This window comes from Hakea prostrata, chromosome 1 (genome assembly GCF_041222555.1).
Source record: "Hakea prostrata isolate BN-2017 chromosome 1, UWA_Hpros_2, whole genome shotgun sequence".
Taxonomy (NCBI): domain Eukaryota; kingdom Viridiplantae; phylum Streptophyta; class Magnoliopsida; order Proteales; family Proteaceae; genus Hakea; species Hakea prostrata.
This window is the reverse complement of record NC_142600.1, coordinates 21893779-21917549: the sequence shown is the minus strand read 5'-3', so window position 1 is coordinate 21917549 and position 23771 is coordinate 21893779. Positions and strand designations below refer to the sequence as shown.

At 39.2% G+C, this 23771-nt stretch overlaps 2 protein-coding genes across 7 annotated transcripts in view; one reads left to right on the top strand and one right to left on the bottom strand.

Moving 5' to 3' along the window:
* Positions 1 to 99: 99 nt before the first annotated feature.
* Positions 100 to 7233, top strand: LOC149028256 (putative methyltransferase PMT3). 4 transcript variants are annotated; one of them, XM_089135571.1, is made up of 9 exons: positions 100 to 242; positions 375 to 412; positions 2520 to 2964; positions 3134 to 3298; positions 3590 to 3772; positions 4122 to 4716; positions 5795 to 5907; positions 6015 to 6235; positions 6628 to 7233. In XM_089135571.1, exons 3-9 carry the CDS (start codon positions 2680 to 2682, stop codon positions 6947 to 6949), a joined length of 1884 nt encoding a protein of 627 aa, XP_088991697.1. In that variant the 5' UTR covers positions 100 to 242; positions 375 to 412; positions 2520 to 2679; the 3' UTR covers positions 6950 to 7233. The 4 variants fall into 4 exon arrangements, with proteins under 4 accessions (XP_088991697.1, XP_088991687.1, XP_088991681.1 ...); XM_089135561.1 differs by having other exon boundaries at positions 2513 to 2964; XM_089135555.1 differs by having other exon boundaries at positions 100 to 412.
* Positions 7234 to 10154: 2921 nt separating this feature from the next.
* The window catches only part of LOC149028255 (exportin-4 protein), a 149007-nt gene continuing 135390 nt past the window's right edge, over positions 10155 to 23771 (bottom strand). For all 3 annotated transcript variants that reach the window (XM_089135523.1, XM_089135533.1, XM_089135540.1), the window contains 2 exons: positions 10589 to 10876; positions 10155 to 10485 (listed from right to left, as the gene is read on the bottom strand). In XM_089135523.1, the coding sequence (XP_088991649.1) occupies positions 10688 to 10876 (189 nt within the window). In that variant the 3' untranslated portion in view covers positions 10155 to 10485; positions 10589 to 10687. The remainder of the gene's footprint in view (positions 10486 to 10588; positions 10877 to 23771) is intronic.

Genomic DNA, 23771 nt, shown 5'->3' with positions numbered 1-23771 from the left:
CACAAGTGGCCGGACCCACTAAATGTGGGTGCCAATCCACAAACTAATCTGTAAATGCAATCTGGAGACATGATCACCGTCACTGGGGAAGCACCGACACAAACACTTGTCTACGCAAATTGGAAAATATTAAAACATAAAAAGTAGTCCTTCCTCGTTCGTAGATAATAATTCTTAGATCTGAAGTCTGAACTATCTAGCCAAGCTGTCGACACGCTTTCGTGGCTTTGGGTTACCATACGGTGTGTCCTTTCGTACTCCACTCTGTTATCCGTAACCATCTTTCCACTCTGATGCAGACGGAAGTTTTTAGGGTTTTCAGTTCGTTTCGTTGTTGCAGATTGATATCAGCTTCTATTTTTATTTTTTTGTAGAATATAGCTCACACATTGGAGAAAACTTTCCAGAATAGGCAAGTGCATCTCTTTAAATGCTTGCTTTAAACGCTCTTATTTGCTTTCTGTTACACTTAATTTCTCGGTGTCAGCTGGGGATAACATTACAGTTTACTCTCTGTTCTTTAGATCTGATTGAATTACTTTTAGAGCACAGTGGATCTAATTGATATCCTTGTTTAGAGATTGGTGGATCTGATTGAGTTTCTTGTTTAGTGATTTTGAATTCAATTTTTATTTGGATTGCCTGAGGTATCTTACATGATTTCATTGGATCTTTGAGTTCGTCTTGTAATGAGCCCAGGAAATTTTGATTTTGTATTTATCAGGAAAAGTAATGTCTTTTTTCCTCCTCTTTCTTTTGTGTACCTCCTGATCTAAGGCTTGCTAGCTCGTTCAGTGATAAGGATGAGAAGAGAGCAACTCGATTCTTTTAAATTAGTTGATTCAGGAAGCCACTAGTGTATTGATTTCCTAAATCTGGCGGGTTTAAGAAAATGAAATTTTTAAGTGACAAAGCCAACTACAAATTTGTTGTCGGCGTTAGATTTTAGGTAAATTTGTTTTCCTGATAGATGTTGTGGACATGATTTTATGGTCAACTTGATTCGATATGTCTCTTTAATTGCTTCTGTGAGTCGTTGTATCACTTGTGGATGTCAAGTAACCCAATGCTTTGTTTCTCTTAACTTGGACTTAGGTTGGTCGTGGACTTGTTTGTGACTTAGATTATCATTCCAAATGAAAAGATGGTGCCTCATTGCCCAAGAAATGCTTTATTTACCTTGAATCTTCTGCTTATATGTATAGTGTTTGCGTCCTCTCTAGTATAATCTTCTACATCGGTTGCCCTTGTTTTTGTAATATTTCTTGTAATTGAATTATTTTGATATTTTCTGTACGCATTGGCTACTTGGTTCATCCATGGTGGAAGATCTCGCCACCTTGAAAAACCGAGATCTCGACCATCTCGGCAAGATCTTGGTCAAGATAAACAATTTTTTGGCATCAAGTTGGTGGTCCATCTCATTGGGTTTTAGGGTCCCAATTGGGTTGAAACTTGGTATTTAACCTATTTAAGTCTTTTGAACACATTGGTGGCCTTGGATTTGTGAGAAAACAACCCTAAGTATGATTTCTAAGTCTACCCATAGTGTGAAACCGAAATGTTGTGTGATTAAGGAATGCAAGGATATACAACTTGTAGTATAGAACCTTTAAGACATATAAATGAAAAGCAAGTGTATCAAATGCATCAAGTAACCTAAATGTTATCAAAATTCAATCCATATGCGTATCACAATCTCAAATTTCAAGAATAGAATAATGAAATTATACAACCATTAGAAGTTCTATACAAGTCATTAAATCATAAGTTCATGGACAAGCAGAGAATGATCGATCTTCCTTGGATGTTGTAGATGTGCTAAGAGTAGATGCAAGTGAAAATCCGACTGAAATCTACTAAAAAAGGTAAAAATTGAGAGTTCTAGTGAGATCCAGGGCAAGATATGGCGAGATATCCCAACTCTTTGCTCTCGACCTCCATCTTGTCTTGCCTATTTGAAAGTGAGATATCTCGTGAGATCTCTCACTATGGGTTCATCTTGATTATAGTTTCTTTGTCCTTTCATGTTTTTCAACATAAATAACAACCTTCTTTCTTGATCCAGTTCCAAGGCTTATCTGTTTTATTGTTCCTGCCTCCTGGTTGACTAGACTGAATTTACCAGCTTCAAATAACCACTCCAACCCCAAACATGCCCCCCCCCAACCAAAAGAAAAGAAAAAAAGAGGAAAAAAAAAAAAAAAAAAAAAAAAGAAAAAGAAAAAAAAAGAGAGAAAGTGTGGAGGGATGAATTTAGGCTCTGAGTTTTCTGATATGGCAACAAATCTAATTGCAGCTGTTAGACAGTCTTTGAATTATTTCTTACAAATACTTGGCCCAACATTAGTTTTTGTGAGGAATGCCTTTCTTGGTGATCATTACTTTGTAAGACATGGAATTTACTTATGGCTTGGTTTAGGCTTTCCCAGACTTGTTTTTCAGAATTTTATTTCTTGTTTAGATCACAGATACCTGCAAATAATCCAACCTTGAATGTTGAAATTTCAAGATTGCAGGCACAACTGAATCAGATCACAGGAGCAGTGGATAGTGCTTGGATATTGTAGGTTTTTTTGTGGTATTCATTGACTTGGTGATGCACATGGAGCCTACTTTGTAATATTTGGATGCTAGCGGAACTATATTAACGACTAAGACCTTGATATCAAAACGAATATGAGGGGAAGAACTGATGGGGTCCAAAAGAAGCGATTGATCACTGCCTTGTGTTGTGTCACAGTCTGTCTCGTTTTTGTATTCGTTTACTATGGATCCTTTTTTGGTTCCCAAATGCATCATGGTGCATCAGCTATTGAATATGGTAGTAAGTCTTTAAAAAAATTGGGATCATCATATTTGGGTGGTGATGAAGATGCTGATCTTGGAAATAAGCAAGAGGAATCTTCCTTCAAGTTTGGGCTTGAAGATAAGGAGGATGGCATAGTTCCAAAGAGCTTCCCTGTAAGATCTTCCCTCCCGTATTTATCTTTGTTATCCTTCAGAACCCTGAACCTGTACCGCTGTTTAATTCCCATCACAACCCTGAACATCAATTTGATGTACTATGTCTTGAACTTGTATTTGGATTGCAGCATTAACACTATTCTGTAATTCAATTTCTGCCTTCAAGGTTTGTGATGCTCGACACTCAGAGTTAATTCCCTGCCTAGATAGGAATCTTATATACCAAATGAGATTGAAGCTGGATTTGAACTTGATGGAGCACTATGAAAGACATTGTCCTCCAGCTGATAGGCGCTACAATTGCTTGATTCCTCCACCAGTAGGATACAAGGTTGGTCATGCTTCATTTTGATTTAAGGTTATTCAAAAATCTGATTTGTGTTAGACATAGCTGTCAAGGCAGGCATCCAGGCCCTTCTGTGGTTCTGGGCGTCGAGGTGTCCCCTAGGCGATGTCTTGTTGCCTTAGCTTTCTGTGCCCCCTTGGACGCCTTGGTGCCCTGGTGCCTTGGAAGCTATGGCATTAGATCATATGACTGAAGAGTTTTTCTTTGTTGTATATTGTATCGTATGTTTGGTATTTCATACAATGGCAATTGATCTCACATGCTTGACTATTTCAGATCCCAATCAAGTGGCCAAGAAGCAGGGATGAAGTATGGAAAGCAAACATTCCTCATACACATCTTGCACATGAAAAGTCGGACCAGAACTGGATGGTTGTCAAAGGTGAAAAGATTGTCTTTCCTGGAGGAGGCACACATTTCCATTATGGAGCTGACAAATATATTGCTTCCATTGCAAATGTAAGACAGTTCACATTCTGGATGTATTTGGAGCAACAAAAAGAGAAAAAGGAGTCCCCCTTTTTTTTTTTTTTTTGGGGGGGGGGGGAGCAGTTGCATGGCTGTTTGACAGCATACTTTTATTTGACTTGCTTTTCTGAACTGCTGCTGATGAATAATTTAAACTATGGTGTACTTTCCCCATGAAGTGTGAGTTTCCTTTTCACAGCATCCTTATTGTGTGCTTATTGTTAAATCATGCAGTTTTTGGGATCTCTTTTTTGCTTTTCACTTGTGTCTTCTTTTATTTAAAATGTTCCTTGGACTCTACAAATGTTGGAATCATCTTGCCTTGGGGTTTTCTTCGCAGATGCTGAACTTTCCAGACAATAATTTGAACAATGAGGGAAGAGTCCGCACAGTGCTCGATGTGGGATGTGGTGTTGCAAGTTTTGGTGCATATCTTCTTTCATCTGATATCATAGCAATGTCTTTAGCACCCAATGATGTCCACCAAAACCAGATCCAATTTGCTTTGGAAAGAGGAATTCCTGCATACCTTGGTGTCTTAGGGACAAAGAGGCTTCCTTACCCAAGCAGATCTTTTGAACTTGCTCACTGTTCTAGGTGTAGAATTGACTGGCTTCAAAGGGATGGGATCCTTCTGCTTGAGCTAGATAGGTTGCTCAGACCAGGAGGCTATTTTGCCTACTCATCTCCGGAAGCATATGCACAGGATGAGGAAGATCTAAGAATATGGAGAGAGATGAGTGCCCTTGTGGAACGAATGTGTTGGAAAATTGCATCAAAGAAAAACCAAACTGTCATTTGGGTTAAACCACTAACTAATGACTGTTACATGGAAAGAGAGCCTGGTACCCAACCTCCTCTGTGCAGATCTGATGATGATCCAGATGCTCTGCAGGGTGTGAAAATGGAAGCTTGCATAACACCTTACTCTGACCGTGAGTACTTAATCTAGCCTTGTTATTTATTGAATGAAGATGTCAAATGTTTGTTTTTATCTTCTACCAGTTTGACTGATTATGGAGCTGCTGGTGTAGGATCAACATTTTCTTTTCAATGTTAGTTCTATTAAGGATACACATGCTACATTCTTTTCTGGAAAATCTGAATCTGAAGTAATATAACTAACTTGGTTATCAAGGTTGTTGAGAGAAGTAAGATGCTGCATCCAGTATTGAATATTGAGCTGCCTCTTGTTTTATACATTCATTGGCTTACCTAATCATCGAATTTTAATATCTAAACCAACTGTGCCCAAACTGGGCTTAACTTTATTATTATCTATCAATCGGGTCCTACCTTAACTTTATTATTATTTATCAATCCTGCCTACCCAAGATTTATTGGGTGATTCTCTTTTATGTTATATTAGCTCTTAAATTTTCCCAGTCTGGTCTTTCTTTGTCAGCAGTTAAGAGTTATGTGATAACAGAAAGAATATTATCCCACAAAATAAAGTATATTTGGAATCTTATATATGATGTATATGATCATCTGCTTGAATTCTAGTTAAGAGTCTAATTATATCCTCTTAACCTTTTCAGAAATCATTTTGTATGACAGTCCAATTTTAGGGATAAGGAGGAAAACAATTTTAACACAGGATATGGATGAAAAATTTTTCTCCTTTCCTGCTTGAATATAACACATTGTATTAAAAAATAAAAGATAATAAAGACAGGGTAGAAGGCTTGCTTCGACAAAATGGAGACTGGTGTAGAACACGGTGTGTTACCAAGTAACTTATAGCCATTTATGGAAAAAATCTTTCCTGGCTACTGGGTGGATGAAAACCCTTTCCTATTCTTTTTGTCTTTTTTATCTCAATGGAAATGACTATTAAATGATTTGTGGGAAGGATTTCCTTTTCTTCTAGTTCCATGTGCTGTATGCGGTTTTGTCTGAGCTTCACATGTTTCTATATTTGTTTCTGGATTCTCCGCTGAATACTATACCTTCCTGTTTTGAAGTCTATATTGAAATGTGTATAACTGCACATCTTTCTGATTTTCTTAGAGATCCAAAGAGACAGGGGTAGTGGATTGGCTCCTTGGCCAGCTCGATTAATTTCTCCTCCTCCACGCCTTGCTGATTTTGGCTATTCTAGTGAAATGTTTGAAAAGGACACGGTAATCCTAGTCTGCCATTTCTCCTCTGCACACAATTGTCTATGTGGCTTTCTGCAGGATCTTGCTGATGAGAGAATCTGTTGTGTTAATATTTTAATTGGATGCAGGAACTTTGGAGACAGAGGGTAGAGAGTTACTGGAAACTTCTGAGTCCAAAAATGAAGCCTGATGCTCTGAGGAATCTGATGGACATGAATGCAAACTTTGGATCTTTTGCTGCTGCTCTGAAAGACAAAAGTGTGTGGGTGATGAACGTCGTGCCAGAAGATGGACCGAACACACTCAAGCTAATATATGACCGTGGCCTGATTGGCACTGTGCACAACTGGTATGCAAAAAAACTCTAATTGTTTTAAGGAAATTAAGTCACCTTACTCGTGAATCCAGCACTGGTTGGATTAATAACTGCTTTACTCTTCATTGAAGCTCACAGTGCCATTCTCCCAAGAAGCCTAGGTTATCCACCTGAAAATTTTTAAGTTGACTTGACCTGTGAGAAATTACCTTTTCTGTTGTTATTTCTTTTTCGGTTGTCTATGGTGATACTTCAACTGTCATGGTCTTTTTTGTCTTTTCCTTATATTTTGGGGTTGGAGAGGGATTAAGAATCTCATTAGGCTTTGGTTAAAACTGAAACAGAAGAGAGCAAGTAAAACCCGGTTATTATCCTTTGGATATGGTAACAAGTTAAATGACAATCTGGGTCTTCCTTATTGGCAGGTGTGAAGCCTACTCGACGTACCCTCGGACTTATGATCTTCTCCATGCCTGGATGGTGTTCTCTGAGATCGAGAAGAAAGAATGTAGTGCTGAGGATCTGCTTTTAGAGATGGACCGTATTCTAAGACCTTCTGGTTTCATCATCATCCGAGATAAGCGACCAGTAGTGGAATACATTAAAAAGTATCTGCCTGCTTTGCACTGGGAAGGTGTGGCAACTGCTGATCCCGAATCTGATTCAGAGCAGGAGGGGGATGAGATGGTGTTTATTATTCAGAAGAAATTGTGGCTGACAAGCGGCGGCCTCAGAGATGCTGAGTAGTCATGTTTTTTGGGCTGATGAGTAGTGACTTTGTTATCTTTGCATTGCCAATGCCGCCTACTTACCACCTCACCTACGCAGGGGTTCAACCAAGCAGCAACCCCCAAGTTATGGTGATGGCATTTAAAAGAAAAATCATTTTACTTTTTGTAATATTTAGTGGTATTTTTTATGGGATATTTTTTTCCTCATTTTTAGGCGGTCTGGGTGTTGTAAGTTAAAATTATTTTTGCAGATAAATGCAGCTCCATCCGATTCCAATATTCATGAAAGCACTTTTTTTTTGGGAAAAGATGTTCACTGAAGAGGTTAAAACTTGATTTAAAGAGTAGGTAAGTGCCTGCCAACTTTCAGTACCATTACGCTAGTTACGCTGTATGGGGTGTGTGCAATTCCTGCTATTTTCCTGCTGGGTGCAAGCTTATCACCGGCACAAAATCAGTGGAAGTCTTGCAAGCTTAAATCAGTACTGCCCTATTGCTCATGTTCCTGTAAAACTGATGGATCAGACAAAGAGCATACCTGAATGTCCCCATTATTACATATAATTACAGGTCAGGCATAACTGAAATTTAAATGAAGTCCCAAAGGCCAGCGCCTTGATTATTCTTTTATTTCTTTAGAGTTTGTGTGTACAAAATGAAAAGGTGAGAACGAAATATAAGATCTTTTAGTGGTGGGTCGTTCACAAAGTAAGCATGGATAGGAATATAAAAGTGGATACTGCTTGATTTGAAGAAGGAAGGAAGTTTATTTTTCCACTCAGGTGAATCAAACAAAATAAGCTTCTGGAAAACCTTGCCATCCCAATTGTACAAAAAGATTTATGGGCAGTTTAAAACTAGTGAGCAACTTACAACGAATCTATTCATATCTATAGTGTTGATGACTCCATCCGCAGTGGGTTCACATCCTCTACAATTCCCAATCCTTGCAATTCCTATCTAGGATTGCGACACATGGCAGTTAATTATCCAAGGGTCAAAATTAGAACCAACCAAATCTAGTAAGCCCTAAAATCAAGCCTAAAGAAAGATAAGAGAGACAATTCTAAGAAATTTTAGGGATTTATTAGATTCAGTTCTTAGTTTAGTTCTAATTCTGACCCTTGGATTATTAACTCTCACGTGTCGCAATCCTAGATAGGAATTATAGGAAATTGCAGGGGTTGTAGAATTGTAGAGGATGTGAACCCATTGGCAGTGTTCTTTTGCAAGCGTTAGACTTCTTGGATGAGCGACTTTCCTGCATTTTACAATTGCAATCCATCTAAACTTTCACCAATTTATGCTATAATAGGGTTAAAGTATGGTTGTAAATGAATAACTGAAATTCTCTTGAATTTGCATCACCAATTTTATGCTATAATAGGGTTAAAGTATGGTTGTAAATGAATAATTGAAATTCACTTGAATTTGCATCCATATTCATTTAGGGGTATTCGAATCCGTCCGATTACTTGTAAGATGCAAATATGGAAAGACCCTTCCAACCGATTATTATCCATTCGATAAAATTAATATTTTTGGATTTGTTTTTTAATTTTTATAATTTTTTACTTGAGATATGTGAATTTTTTCTAGATTTTCTACTAAAAATAAATACCAAAGTTGCTAAATTCTTACATTTCAAGCCCAAACATCACAAATAAAATGCTAAAAATGTCAACAAGTGATCGAAAAGTGTATTCAATTTGGATTTATACCCATTTAGAAGAATCTATTTTAGAAAATAACTATCCAACCAATATGATTTATCCAAATCCGTCCAAATATAACAAAGGACCAATATGCTATTACCACTATTGATCCTCTTACACCCCAAGTTTAAAAAGCATCCCAACTAGAAATCACATGTCAAACCCACTGTAGAAGCTAAAAGAATAAGCTGCATCCACCACCAAAACCTTGCAGCCGGAATCCTGTTATTGAAAGACCCATAGGTCCATAAGTAACCTCCAACCAACTTACGTAGCATTCTTTACCTCTACCAAGAAAAAAAAATAACATATCCTTACTCTGTGAAATCATCAATAGATCTTCCACAAGAAAAAAAAAAGGCAAAAAGGAAAATCATCAATAAATCACCAACATTCCTTCTAAGGACAGTGGTGCCACTTGCCTAGCAAGAGGTATTCTACTACTAAATTAGCTGCTAGTACCGAAAAAGCAGAAGTAATCCAGCACCCTCATTGGATTGCATTCTCATATCTGTGGAATTTCTTTTGGACCATCCAACCCCAACTTCCAAAAATACATTTATGGGGACTGTATGTATATGATAATGCGTTCCATAAATCTGCTTAGAACTCAGAAGTACATCAATAAAATGTCTACAACACAACAAGAAGAAGAACTTTTTATCCCCACCGCATGGAATTGTCTGCATAGTTTCTTGTCTTCCAATCACAGAGTTTTTTTTTCTTCTAAATAATATGTATCTGGAACTCTTTCTTATATTTTTGATCTGCAGATCTCGGACAAGTTATGTAATTCTGTAATGTGGAAGATTTACCCTTTAACACTATTTAGCAACCTCGTGTAACGCAAGCAGTCTTTATTGGAAGAACAGACATTTTATTGACATCCAAATTGAATGAATTAGAAGAATTAATGGCAGATTTAAGAAAACTATGAGAAAAGTGGAGAAAAATTATTTCATAGTGACAATAACGTAATGTTTACTCGTGAAAAACACACATGACGAGCAAGCAACATTACATGAAATCCCTCTTAAGTATCTTATATAGGGGATGAGCTAGCAAGGTCGCAAGACGAGACTCAGATCGTTTTCTTGAACCAATTAATTAACCTTAAAGCTTATGAAAATTTTATGTTGCGGTGCATCTCCGATTTTCCCAGATATCGTGATAATGCGGTGAACAGGATTGACTCGGGGAAACTATCCCTTTTTATTTTTATTATTGGAATATGAATCATAGAAGCAACATTTACACCAAAAAAATTACCCTTTCAAAAAATCCCAAAACCCTTTTACTTATCTCTTTCTTTTCCCTTTGTTCTTTGGGGGGGGGGCAAAAAAAAAAAAAAAAAAAAAAAAAAAAAAAAAAAAAGGGGGGGGGGGGGGGGGGGGGGGGGGGGGGGGGGGGGGGGGGGGGGGGGGGGGGGGGGGTGGGGGGGGTTTTGGGGTGTTTTTTTTGGGGGGGGGGGGGGGGGTTTAAGGTTTTTTTTTACAAAAAATGCGAGCATCTCTACGACATCTACACCACCCTCCAAAAAAATTGCTTGGTATCGGTACAAGTGGCAGAACCAGAGGTCTGAACATTTTCTTATTTCCAGATTTCTGCTCTTTTACCTGCTTATCTCTGCACAACTTGGAATTCTCTCTCTCATCTGCCTTCTTCCAAGTTTATATTTCGACATAATGGTACAATGAATTTCTCTGCATTTCAAAGAAACGCTCAACCCTGCTGCTTCACAGTTTTCATCCAGATGAATTGATGTACGAACTTTCCACTTGAAAAATAAGCCTCATCTTAGTTCTGCACCAACGTCTCAGATGTCACATTTCTCCTGCTAAATGCTCCAAAGAATAGGGAAACCATATTATTGATATTAACAAAGGTGGCGAAAATTAAACAGATACATAGATGATTTACATTAAGATTGGCATATATACCTGCGGGGCTGAGGCAGCAGATCTCTTGCAAAATCAACCATAGGATCTAGAGTCATGTCCCTCTATTAGATTCCATTTCACAGCTCTTTTATCAGAAAATCACAATATCCTCAAAAATCCACGCACTTCAACCAGGAAAGCATAAAGGTTCTTTCGAAATTTCTGAAAATTTATCCGGTCAAGAGATGATGAAAGATCATTTGAACTTGTGAGAGATTGCAATGCAGTTGCCAGCCTTGATTTCAGTTGTGGGTTCACTTGCCTTTCTATTAATTCATGCCCTAATCTCTGCACCAAAAAAAAAAAAAAAAAAAAAAAAAAAAAAAAAAAAAAAGTAACAATAAATACTATCAGAAGAAGACCATCAGGAAAGAATACTAAAAAGACATGGGGTTATGACATAGACAAGGTATGTCAAGGGGGCTATTATATAGCATGCTGATACCTGGCCCATTTTTTAGGTTTATTTAAGCCAAAAAATGGAATGTATTTAGCCCATAATCCTGAGTCTATTCATGCATATGGAACCAGCAACTTACAGTAGATGGGCAAACATAAAGGGGCCCCACAACCAACTTGCACTGGAGACTAAGTTGAAGCCAGCTACTATCACTTTTGTGAAGAATCGCTAGTTCAGTTTCAATTATTTTATTTCCAAATGAATTTATGATTCTATAGCCAATAGGATCCCTTTTCTCAGTTATAAAAGATTTAGTTTCACTTCTCCAAAGCTCTTTCAAGGACCACTGGCAACACACAGTTGCATGAAAATTGACAGGTTTCTTCAAAAGGGCTGTTATGACTCAGTTACTAGGGGGTGAGAAGCATTGGGTGTGATACCACAACAGTGAGACACTGGTCTATTGTGGATGTGCTCCTAGCACGGTGGTGGCAGCCTCATAGGTAGAGGTAGTAAGTCCAAGAGGCTCTTGGGTTCAAACCCCCATCCCTCCACCCCCCCTCCCATCTCTGTGCCTGTGGGCAACGTCCTTGTGACTGGTCTGAAATGACCCAAAAAAAGGCACTAGTCTATTGGCAGGGTAACATCATTATGCATTACATTCTTCTCTCTACTCTGTTTTACGATTTTATCCATTACTCTTTGAACTCCATTAACAGGTCCTGCCATCCTCTGTTTTGATCATCTGATTTATGTTCAATCAATGATTCAATCATCTACACTCTTTATCATTGGTTTCCACTATTCTGTTAATGCTCAAATACAATCTCAGAATTGGTTGCTTCATTCTAGAGCTATTTTCCGACCAGATTGACTCCCATCAGTGTTAGGACACTGAGGCTTTAAGAGTTCTCCAACAGAACCACTTGACCAGGCTATCAGACTGATCTAACTGTCAGTTATGATATATATAGGAGAAACTTCTAAACTCTACCCATACCGGATCAGGCCTGAAGTCTGATAGTTCTAAATCCAACCATTAGTATTGGTTCATATTTGAGTGGATATTGATATGACATCTGCTCCCTCCTCAGATTCCAGTTTCACACTTTTTGTCAATCTTAATCTTGCCATTGGAATGGTGCTACATTTTTAAGGAACCTAGCTATAAGGGTTTGTGACTGAATCCTGAAGTTCATATACATATAAACTGGCACAATGGTTGGTGGACCACCAGTCGTAGCCTGAGCTAAAAAAGTATTGAAACAGCCTCAGTAATAATTGTTGGTGCAAGGCTGGGTAGGAAAACTGCCCCCTGGACTCTACTTGTGCGGAAGCCTTCAGCACTGGTTTGCCCTTTTTTCCCTGGGACTTTTGGCTATGGGTCTGGTGGGGGTAGGAAATGAATTTCTTTGTATGTGCTCTAATTTATTTCTGATCAAGGGGCTTCTCAGATGACTTGGCAGCTTTGTGGATGACCATAAAAATATATATCTGAAAAGGGGCTTACCTAGTGACCGACACCTTGGGAGGTAACCAGGGTCAGCAAGCATCGGGCATTTCAAATTTTGCGCCCAACACAACCCCCAGATCATGTAGCATCTAGGGCAGGCCGAATATGACCAGATGTATTTTAGTCATGTTAGCCCCTCTTTTGGAGCCCCAATAAGGTTAGTTAGGGGCAGAATGCTGTTAGCAGTCTAAAAATCTATTTTTATTTTTAAATTTTGTTTTGTTTTGGTCAAGTTATTGAAGAGTCCCTGTCTAAGTAGGAATCCAATTGGAATCCAATTTTCAAGTAGGATTCCTTCTCGAAGTTGGTTCCTTATTTTGCAAGTTATCTTTGTTCAAGAGTCCTCTAGAAGACTTCTAACTTCTACGAGAGTCCGTTTTTAGGTTGTAGGGTTGTAATTGGATCCCCCAAGTTGAGTCCAAGTAGGTTTCTTTCAGTATATCTACTAGTGGATATACTTGATGAGTTTCAGAGGTTGGATAGTTTAGGAATGGTTTTTTGTTGAAATGGTTTACGAACCAGGGCCTTCAAGCTATGTATAGTCCTAGGCCCACTATATGGACGGATGTATTACTAAGCCGACTTCTGTACATGTTTCTGAGTCACTGCATTTCTTTTCTCATTAAAAAACAAAGTAGGTTTCCTAGGTTGAGTCAAGTTGGTTTCTTACAGAGTCCCCTAGTTATATTCCTTCAATGTAATAAGGCTATAAAAGTCCCTCACACCTTGTAAACAATTCAGACTGGTTTAATAAAATTTGAAGAGTGATTTGAAGGATATTTGGAGTCGTGGGCTCCAAGGAGGAACTCTATGACTTGGATGTTTGAAGTTTCTGCAATTTCCTTATGACTTGTGAATCTCCTGCAGCAGCCTAGAGTGAAACAGTCCACTCTCTCCAGCAAGTACAACCCCCTACCCCTTTCCCAGCCCAATTCCCCGCTCCCTACCCCAATTGTAGACCTCCTTCCCTGTTCTTCTTCCCTACGGAAGCAGCCCCTCCTCCCCTACATAAAACCCTAGAAAAGCCCATCCCATTTTCCCTATTAATCCTCCCCTAGATCGCACCTCTCTCATCTCCCTTCTCCTACTTCTAAAACCTAACACAGCTCCATCCCTAGTAGTTGCAGAATTTTCTTGCACTTCACCTTCTTCATCTAGAAACCCTAAACCCAATTTCACTAAAACCCCTATATCTCTCTAACCACTAACCCAAAGTCTAAACCTTTTAGGACTAGCACCTCTCACATTCCTCTACCTGGCCTCCACCCCTACCCCAACCCTAGAAACCCTAGAATTTCAAAACCCTAAAAACTACAAACCCTAGCTTGTAAAAATTCTGCAATACTGGAAATAGAATATTTCCTCTTAATACAGACATAATTCTAATCTGGCCAAACTCTAAATCCCTCCTCAATTAACCCCAAACCTACCCTATACTAAGATCCAAGGGTCGGAAACCAAATCAGACCTTGCCGCAGGCTTCCTTGTGCGTTTTAAGTACAATATTCATGTAGGACAGCCCTAGAAACTAGGGTGTTCTACAAAGAAACAAGATCCTAAGCTAACCAAAACACTATGAGAGATTAGGGGAGTAGTTTGCAACACATAATTAGACTCGCACCAAGAGAACAGTACGGAATTAAATTCAGCAATCAACAATATAAGTAATGTGCAAATATCTTAAGATTCAACATTGAAGATGTTACTTATCCCTATATTGGATGGCAAATCAATCATATATGCACTTGCGCAATCCCCTTTATCACTTTGAATGGGCCTGTCTTGCGAGCATGAAGCTTGCTTGCTTTTTCTTTCACAAACCTAGCTGGGTGGATCTGAACCATGACCAAGTCATCTTCTTTGAACTCTTGTAGCCTTCGGTGAACATTTGCACAAGACTTATATTTCTCATTGCTGGAAGCAATCCATTGTTGTATCTCTGCACATTAGTCACATATGTGCTGTCAAAAGACTTGGCTAACTCACTAATTCTAGAACTGACTAAGGTAGGTGTAAGAACTATGGGGGCTCTAGGCTGAACATCTAAGTGAACCTCAAAAGGAGATAGACTACAGGATTGGTTCTTAGACATATTATAGGCAAACTCAGCATGGGATAGAATACGATCTCAGGTATCCAGGCTCTCACCAACTAGACATCTAAGAAGATTACCTAAAACTCCTATTAACAACCTCAATTAGGGATGAAAAGCAATAGAGAATTGGAGTTTGGTGCCTAACATGTGCCAGAAGGTGTGCCAGAAGTGACTAGTGAACTTGATGTCTTTGTCAGACACTATGGGGAGGGGAAGGCCGTGTTACTTGAAGACATTATGAAAGAATAACTTTGCCACCGTGGAGGCATCAGATGTCTTCGAGCATGGGATGAAGTGGGCCATTTTTGAGAAGCCATCCCCTACCACAGATAAAATCATTGCCTCTTGAGGTCCTGGGTAAGCCTAGCACAAAATCTATGCTAAGGTCTTGCCATGAGGAGGGGGAATGGCTAGAGGAGTATACAGACCCGTGTTCTGCTTATGTTGTTTTGCAATTTGACAGGCATGACATCACTCTGTAAAATAGGACAACAAAATCAGTCCTCAACTACAGGAATGGTCTTATCTCAACCAAAGTGCACGGCGGCTCCCCCGTTATGTAACTCCCAAATGAAATGGTCTCTCAATGAAGTCCTAGGCATACATAATCTGCGACCTCTAAACAAGAACCCGTCTTGCAGGGAATGGTCAATTAGGTGGGTCACTACTAAGAGAAGTAAAGATCCCTCCAAAATCAAGGCAAGCGTGATATTGACCCTTTACTGCTCAAACCCAACAACTTGCACACTCAGACTACCGACAAGGACTTCACACGATTGTAGGCACTATACTGATGTAGCAAGGCATTCACTCGACTAAGGGCATCGGCGGCTTTGCTCTCTGTTCTAGGCTTGTGCTTAAGCATGAAAGTGTAATCCTATGGAAACTCAATCCACTTAGCATGTCTAGGGTTTAATTTCTTCTAGAAGCTTAAGTTTTTGAGTGCTTGGTGAACGCAAAATAGGATAAGTTCTTATGGTAGCAAATAATGACACTTTTATCTTAAAGGCTGTAGTGCCGTGTAGAACTCTATCATATGTCAAATACCGTTTCTTGGCTTCGTTAAGCTTTTTGGTGAAATAAGAAAACGGGTTGGACTTTTGGCAAAGGACATCTCCTATACCTTACCCATGATGCATCACAAGCTACTTCAAAGACCTTGGAAAAATCTGGTAACCACAGGATTGGGACTTAGATATCAGTTTCTTTATCTCTTGAAAGGTCGTAGTGGCACTCTTAGTCCATTTAAACTCCTTTTTTTTTTATTTATTTATTGCAATCAGTGATGGTTCCATAATGGTACTAAACCTATCAATGAACTGCCTGAAGGAAGTGCCCAAACCATGGAAAATCCTAACGTCATGAATATTGTTTGGTTTTGGCCATTATACTATCACACTAGGTCCCTAAGTTTCTCGGAGTCAACTGATACTCTATCGGTTGATGCAATAGAGCCTAACAACAACACCTAGTTGCTAAAGAAGGTGTACTTCTTAAGATTAGCATAAAACTTCTCTTTCGAAGTGTCCTGGAATACCTAACGTAGGTGATCAAGGTGAACTTCTTGGGCTTTGCTATAAATGAGGATATTGTCTAAATAGTCCACTAGGAACTTCCCTATAAAGGGCCTTGACACCTCTGATATGATCTTCATGAAGCTATTGGAAGCATTTGAGAGCCCAACATGCATGACTAACCACCCATAAAAGCCATCCTAAGTTTTAAAGGCTATCTTTCACTCGTCCCCTTGCCTCATCTGTAGCTGGTGGTACCCACTCTTTAGGCCACTTTAGAGAATATGGTAGCACTAAAGATCATGTCAAGCATATCATCGAGTCTAGGTATGGGAAACCTGTACTTAACAATGATTTTGTTTATGGCTCAGCTATCCACACAAATACTCCAAATTCCAATATTCTTCGGTGCGAGTAAAGTGGGTACAAACATGGATTGAGACTCTTCCGAATGAAACCCTTTTGGAGTAGTTCAACTTGACACTTCAACTTAGCATGCTCTTTGGGCTTCATATGGTAGTGAGGAAATTCAGCAGGGATTAGCCTGAAAATAGATAGAAGGTGTACTGAATATCATGCATGGGTGGCAGCTCATCTAGAAGTTCCTTTGGGAACAATTGCTCGAATTCCTTCAATAAAAGTTGCACTTCCCTGGGTGCCAGTGATTAAGCGTGACGTCTTTACTCTGTTTGGTAACTAGGGCATAAATAACTGTGTTTCTTTACACTCCCTTTCAAATCTCTTCTGACTGAGGATGTTTAGTGTTTTCTTAGGGGCTTGCTTTAAAGTGCTTCCTTTGTTCTCAAGGACTCTAATCTCTTTAGGGGCATAAGGGGTCAATCAAATTTTCTTCCCATGGAACTCAAATGCACAGATGTTGGGTTTCCCATAATTAGTGACATTAAAACCATAGATCCAAGGTCTCCCTAAAATATTGTTGACGACATCCATGTCCAGGACATCACACCAAACTCTATCCTCATAGCTTGCAAAGTGAAAGGGGACTAAACATCCCAATGTAACGGAAATGGTGGATTGATCGATCCAGGCAACCTTGTAAGGCTTTGGAGGCTTTGGATGAGCCTTAGGTTTAAGCCCCATACAGGACACAACATGTTGTGCCACCACATTCATACGACTCCCACGATCAATGGCAACTCAACAGTTCTTTCCTTGGTGGCCAGTGTAGGTAAAGAAAATATTAGTCTGCCCTTAGTCTTCTTCACTACCCTTAGGTTGTGATATCATACAATGCACTACACCTAGACGAGAAATATCAATAGCCTCAAGCTTGTTGTTGGAAGGGGTCTGTGGGGTAACATGTCTCACTAATCCTAATCTAAAGGTAATGACCTCATTGTCAACCTTCTTATTAGAGGTATCTTTCTGGGGATGATGATCCTTGTATTCATCAAAACTTTGATCATCCTTAGGTCCACAATCCTCACGATCTTCCATGTAAAGATTTTGGTTGGGCACTCTCTAGCAATGTGTCCAATACCTTGACACTTGAAACACCTCACTGGGCTAAATCCAAGATACCCTTCCCTTATTGTCAAGTGGCTTGGGTAGGTTATTGTTGGTTTGGGGTGATTGTGGAAGGCTAATGCCTCCTGTAGCTCGTACCCTCTCTCGGGGTGTTCCTCCTTTGGAAGGAGGGTTTTAACTCTTTCGTAAGCCTCTAAGGCTATCCTAAAGGCTTGGGGAACATCACGCACCATATGGGGTGCGATGTGTAATATCTCAGTATGAAGTCCAGTCAGGAATCTAGAGTCTGCTCTTGATCCTCATGAGTGCGGCTCTTTATCTTCAACTCATTGACCTTAAGCCATGTGCTTAGTGACTAATAGCCTCCTTTGTTATAGGGCATTCATCTCATTCAAGAGTTACAACCTATAGGTCATAGGTAAGAACCCTCCCTTGAGTCTTTCTTGCATTTAACCTAGGTAGACACTGGTTCTTACCCTATATAATATGCTTGAGATTCTAGATCAGTCCAAAAGTGCTATGCTGCTCTAGTTAGCTTCATCATAGCAAACCTGAAGCCAACCTCTTATGGTAGATCATAAAAGTCAAAGAACCTATCCATCTGCCAAATCCAATCAAGTAGGACTTTGGCAACGATTTGACAATTATAGGACAATGCCTCTACCTTAATCGGTTTCCTGGTGTTGAATTCGTTATCATAGGGCTCATAATCATCATCAACCTTGTATAGAGGATCGTTCCGAGTGGCTCACCACCCATGAGGGTCATGACCTTTGCCTCGATTTGAGGCAACACAATCATTAGCTATAGTTCATGCTACGGTAACGTGAACAATAGCCCAGAAGATGATTTTTCATATTTGGTGGGCCCCAAGTCCAGCTTGCAAGGAGATAAATTCAAATTTCGTGGGCCCTAAGTTCAACTTGCAAGGAGAGATAAATAGGAATTGTTTTCATGGGAGTTTTAGAGATAATAGGATTTTTTTATTTATTTATTGGATAATTATATAATCATATTTTTAATTCGGGTAAGATATCTAGGATTAGTTTTAGTTAGCTTTCAATTCCTAAGAGTTCTAGTACGATTTTTTGTTTAGTTTTATAGTACTAAGAGTCCTACTATAGTTGTTTTTCATATTAAAGAATGTTTATTTTATTATTTAAACACTTGTAATCAGCTTATTGAGCATGAAATAAAAAGAAGATGTATTCGAGCTTTAGCAGTGTCGGTTTGTAGTCCCTTCCCTTCTCTCTCCTCTTCTTTTCTTCTTCTTATAAGTGTTCTTCTCCTTCTTCCCCTTCTTCAAGTCTAGTTCTTCTTAGCTTTCCCCTTCTTTACCCTATCTTCTTTAACCTTCTTTCTCTTTATCCTGTCACCCATTATTTCGGTATCAGAGCTCAAACTTGGGTAAATCTCTTCTCTATTGTGTGGACTCTTTAACCTTCTTGTCTCTCTTCCTTGCTTTTCTTCTCCTCCCTGAGATCTTTCTATCTCTTATATTCCTTTTTTCTTTCCCTAGATTTCTTTTCTCAGTGATTGTGAACAATGCTGTAGTAACCAATCAAAGCCTGGTTTTGTGGATGCAGACTTCTTTTAATGAAACTCGAGGATGAGTTTTTCTTTATCTTTAAGAGAGGGAGAAGTTGATGCAGCCAAAGTTGCCAAGGCGGCAAGGTGACCTAAAGCGAATGGGGCTCCGCCTAGGTGACAAAGCGGCACATAGGCGGCAATAAGGCGACAAATGTGGTTGGGTTAAAATTTTTCAATACAACTACTTTCTATAATAAGCTAAACAAATATTCAATAGTCATATACATCCCCAAAAAACAAGCATTCAAGAGTCATAATTAGGAAAAATTATTCAAAAAAAAACACAAACATAAGTTCATCTCATCAAACCATGGTTGTCAAAGCGTCCGCCTAGGCATTTTCTGATTCATAGATTCTTAATGTTGAGTATGGCTCATGCTTCACATTCTATTGCCAACGGGCAACGCCCTCAGAGCAAAAAATAGGTCCTATGTCACTTTAGGCCTTGGAGTTCCTTTGCAGTTTGGACGTCATTTAAGTGGTTCAAAACAAGGCGGTTGAAAAATCGCCTTGCTGCCTACGCAAACGCTTTGACAACTAGAAGTTATTGTTCACGCTACAGTAACGTGAATAGTGACCCATAAGATGATTTTTCATATTTGGTGGGCCCCAGTCTAGCTTGCGAGGTGATAAATTCAAATTTTGCGGGCCCCAAGTCCAGCTTGCAAGGAGATAAATAGGAATCGTTTTTGTGGGAGTTTTAGAGATAATTTAGGATTATTTTATATTTATTTATTGGATAATTATGTAATCCGGTTTTCAATTCGGGTAGGATTTCTAGAATCAGTTTTAGTTAGTTTTAAATTCCTAAGAGTACTACAACGATTTTTTGTTAGTTTTAAAATACCAAGAGTCTTGCTATTGTTGTTTTCGTATTAAAGAATGTTTCTTTTATTATTTAAACACTAGTAATCAGCTTATTGAGCATGGAATATAAAAGAAAATGAATTGAAGCATTAGCAGTGTGGGTTTGCAGCCCCCCTTTCCCTTCTCTCTTTCTCTGTCCCCCCTATTCTTTTATTCTTGTTATGAGTGTTCTTATTCTTCTTCCCCTTCTTTAAGTCTAGTTCTTCTCAGATTTCCCCTTCTTTCCCGTATTTTCTTTAACCTTCTTTCTCTCTATCTTGTCCCCCATTACGACTATCCTAAAGGAAGGCTTCCTTACTACACTGCCACCTACAAAATGATGATCCTTGAAATCGGGTTCGGTGTGAGGGCACTTAGTGGGGGTAGACTGCCTAGTTTTCTGTGGAAGAGTTGTCTCCACAATGGAAAGTCTGTCAGAGGGTTTGGAGGGTCTTCTTAATGGCCTGGAGGTTATTAGAATGTGCTTCTCGAGCTTCTCTGCTAGCTCGCAACTCAGCCTATGTCACCCTAAGTATGATCCTTAAGTCCAAAGTATGGTCCATGCGGTGATATGATCTACCACTGCAAGTGATCATGCACAAGGTAACGTGTGTGGGAGAAAACTACAGCATAGGACAACCTAGGTTCTGCTCAAGACCTCTAATTGGGCAAGGTAACTCGCTTTCTCAACCTTAAGTCTACGGATCTCTCTCTTCATATCTTTTGTACTGAGTAATCCACCATACTAATAAGACCACAAATCCTAAGGAAGAATTTGGTGTTCTTGAGAAGGTCATAACACTATTGTAATTCCTGCCCTACAAGCGAAAAGTTATGCCCAAGATGGACCTAGTGTGACACAATATGAGCTGGACGGCAAATCGAAGGTTCCTAAAATATTAACTAACTTGACGCGAAGGCTCCTAGAAACGCTAAGATGCAAAATGAAAAAAATTTCAGACTATACAAACCATGCTAACCATGCTCTGATACCAAATTGATACAGGAAAGCCCTAGAAACTAGGGTATTCTACAAAGAAACAAAACTAAATAAGACACTAGGAGGGACTTAGGGAAGATTTTGTATAACACATACAGACATACTTAGACTAACAATAGAAATTTGCTACATAATTTCAGCAATGACAAATATAAATAGCATGCAAAACCTTAATCCAAAGACTTGAGCCGAACAAGCCGAATAAAGCTTCAGTCAATCCACACAATTAGTCAAGGGGAGGGGATAATGGGGCATTGCATTCACAGTAATAAAAATTTCAGCAACAAGTAATATGCTTTATTAATCCAAAAGGGTCAAGATACATAAACAATGTCAATTTCACCCAAAACAAAACTAAAGCCAAATCTAAACACCAATGACACTTAAAGTGACACATTTGAAATACTATAACTAGCAGCAAGTGCAATAACAGCAGAAACAGGGCAGCAAGATAGCAAGTAGATATAGCAGGAAAAATAGGTATATCCTAGAAACCGAACTACAGTAACGTGATGCAGCAGAAAATAAAAAAGAACAGAAGAAGCAACAGAAAATAAGGAAGAACAGAAGAAGCAGCAGAAAATAAGGAAGAACAAAAGCAGAAGCAGAAACTAAAGAAGAATAGAATAATAACTGTCCGACTGCAGAAAAAAATAGAAAGAAAGACCTCGAGAAAACTAACGACATAATGCTGGACTGCCATGAGATGTTGGGAGAGAAAAGAAAGTTTTTTGGGGAAGAAAACAAGGGTTTTTGGAGAAAAAAAGAGTAGGACTAGATAAAGGAGGGGTGAGGGAATAAGGAAGCAGCAGCAGAAAATAAGGAAGAACAGAAGCAGCAGTAGAAAATAAGGAAGACCAGAAGCAGCAGAAAATAAGAAAGAACAGAAGAACAACTTTCTGACTGCAGGAAAAAAAATAGAAAGAAAGATGTGGAGAAAACTAATGACATAGTGCTGCACTGACATGAGATGTTGGGAAAGAAAATAAAATTTATTGGGGAAGAAAACAAGGTTTTTTGGGGAAACAAAGACTAGGACTAGATAGAGGAGGGGGTGAGGGAATTTTCTAGACAAGGAGCAAAGGAGAAGAAAAATACTTACCGAAGGGGAGGAGCAGGGCTGTCTCAAGCTTCTCAGCTGCGCCACTTTCAATTCTCGATTTTTTCTTTCTGAATTTTCATGCCTTTGATCCTTGGTGTTTGGTTATTGAAATAAAAAAGACTATCCTAAAATAGCCATACAAATAAAAGCAAGAAAATATTCCAACTAAATAAGATTCCACAATACCCCAGATATGAAATTTAACTCTCTAAACTACCCTTACAATAAATAAACCCAATAATTACTAATACTAATGTAACAAAAGAAAAAATGATGGGGTGCAGACCATGGTCCTAAGGGTCCAGATGACTCATTCTAGTAGATATCTCCATATGCCTCACCGAACCAAACTGAAAGGTTCTGTTGCCTCTGCCTCTGACAATGATGAGCGATGGGTGGAGGTGTGATGTCCCCATCACATTCTCTCCCCCTTCCCCTGTCCTGCAACATCCCCTATCTCCTTCCCCAAGCCTTAGCCTTTACCCCTACCCTCCCTACCCTAGGGTATCAATTCCCATTCCCTTTCCCTCTCTTTTCATTTTTCTTCTTCTTCCTCTAGCTGGCTGCAGATTCTGGAATTTCCAGAATTCATAAAATTCAGAACTGCAGCGACACTCTAAACCTCATTTTCTTTAATCCCTTAACTTAGGCTCACACCCTTAGGAATTTGACACCCCTCCCTATCCCCTACCTTTGACCCTTAGTAACAGCTCTTCTCTTTCCCAATAAAACCTAGAATTTTCTGCAACAACTTCATTAGGAAGTCCTAATCCTACAACTTAAAAACCGTACAACTAAACCAATTAACCAAATCCTAAACTCTTTTAGAATTAGCATCACTATCATTCCTATAACACTTGACCATAACTTGAAAATCCAGTTCTGAAATTATAAGACAGCACGGTTCTAAGATTTAATTCTTCAAACCCTAAGCCTCTAAGCCTGGTGAACCAAACCCTAATGCTACCTAACCCTAGCACCTTTAAGTTCAAGCAAAAACCCTCAACCATAGGAAATTACAGCCATAGAAGACAGCTGGTTCTTAGGAAGAGGATCCTAGATTGAGCTTGGATCTAGGGCATTACATCATTCAGTCAAACCCTACATCCTGGTTCACATCAGTGAGTGCATCCCACTTCCCATATAGTAAGTGAAACTAGGAATGGCTCTCCAACTTTGGATGTAAATGCTGAGCTCATTTTGTCCAACAGTATTTCAAGGTTTTTAGTGCAGACAACATCGACTTCCAAACAGAGCTCCGGGGGGGGGGGGGGGGGGGGGGGGGGGGGGCTCCTGAATACAAATGATGTGAATGCTATTATCCACGCCAAATCAGTAACAATATGCTCCTACATTTGGGTACAAATGAGATAGTTCTTACTCATCAATGTCAAAATGTTTTATTTCTGAACAGCAACATCAAGATATATTCATTTCTAAAATGTCCTATGCTCCCCTTTTCCAGTCTCACATTAACTGTTCAATGTGTCTTTCCTGGCGTGCAAGGGGAGAGATAAAGCACCAAGCTTGAATAGAGAAGTGAGATAAACTTATGGAAAATGGCTTCTTCTTGATGTAGAGTTCAGGCAACTTGTGCCAAACATGTTTGGCAATATAGAAGCGAGAATACAGAAA

Coding starts and splice junctions, on each gene's coding strand:
- LOC149028256 (XM_089135571.1), top strand. CDS start 2,680: ATGAGGGGAAGAACTGATGGGGTCCAAAAGAAGCGATTGATCACTGCC. Junction 4,717..5,794: donor CATAACACCTTACTCTGACC/GTGAGTACTTAA, acceptor TGATTTTCTTAG/AGATCCAAAGAGACAGGGGT. Junction 5,908..6,014: donor AAATGTTTGAAAAGGACACG/GTAATCCTAGTC, acceptor AATTGGATGCAG/GAACTTTGGAGACAGAGGGT.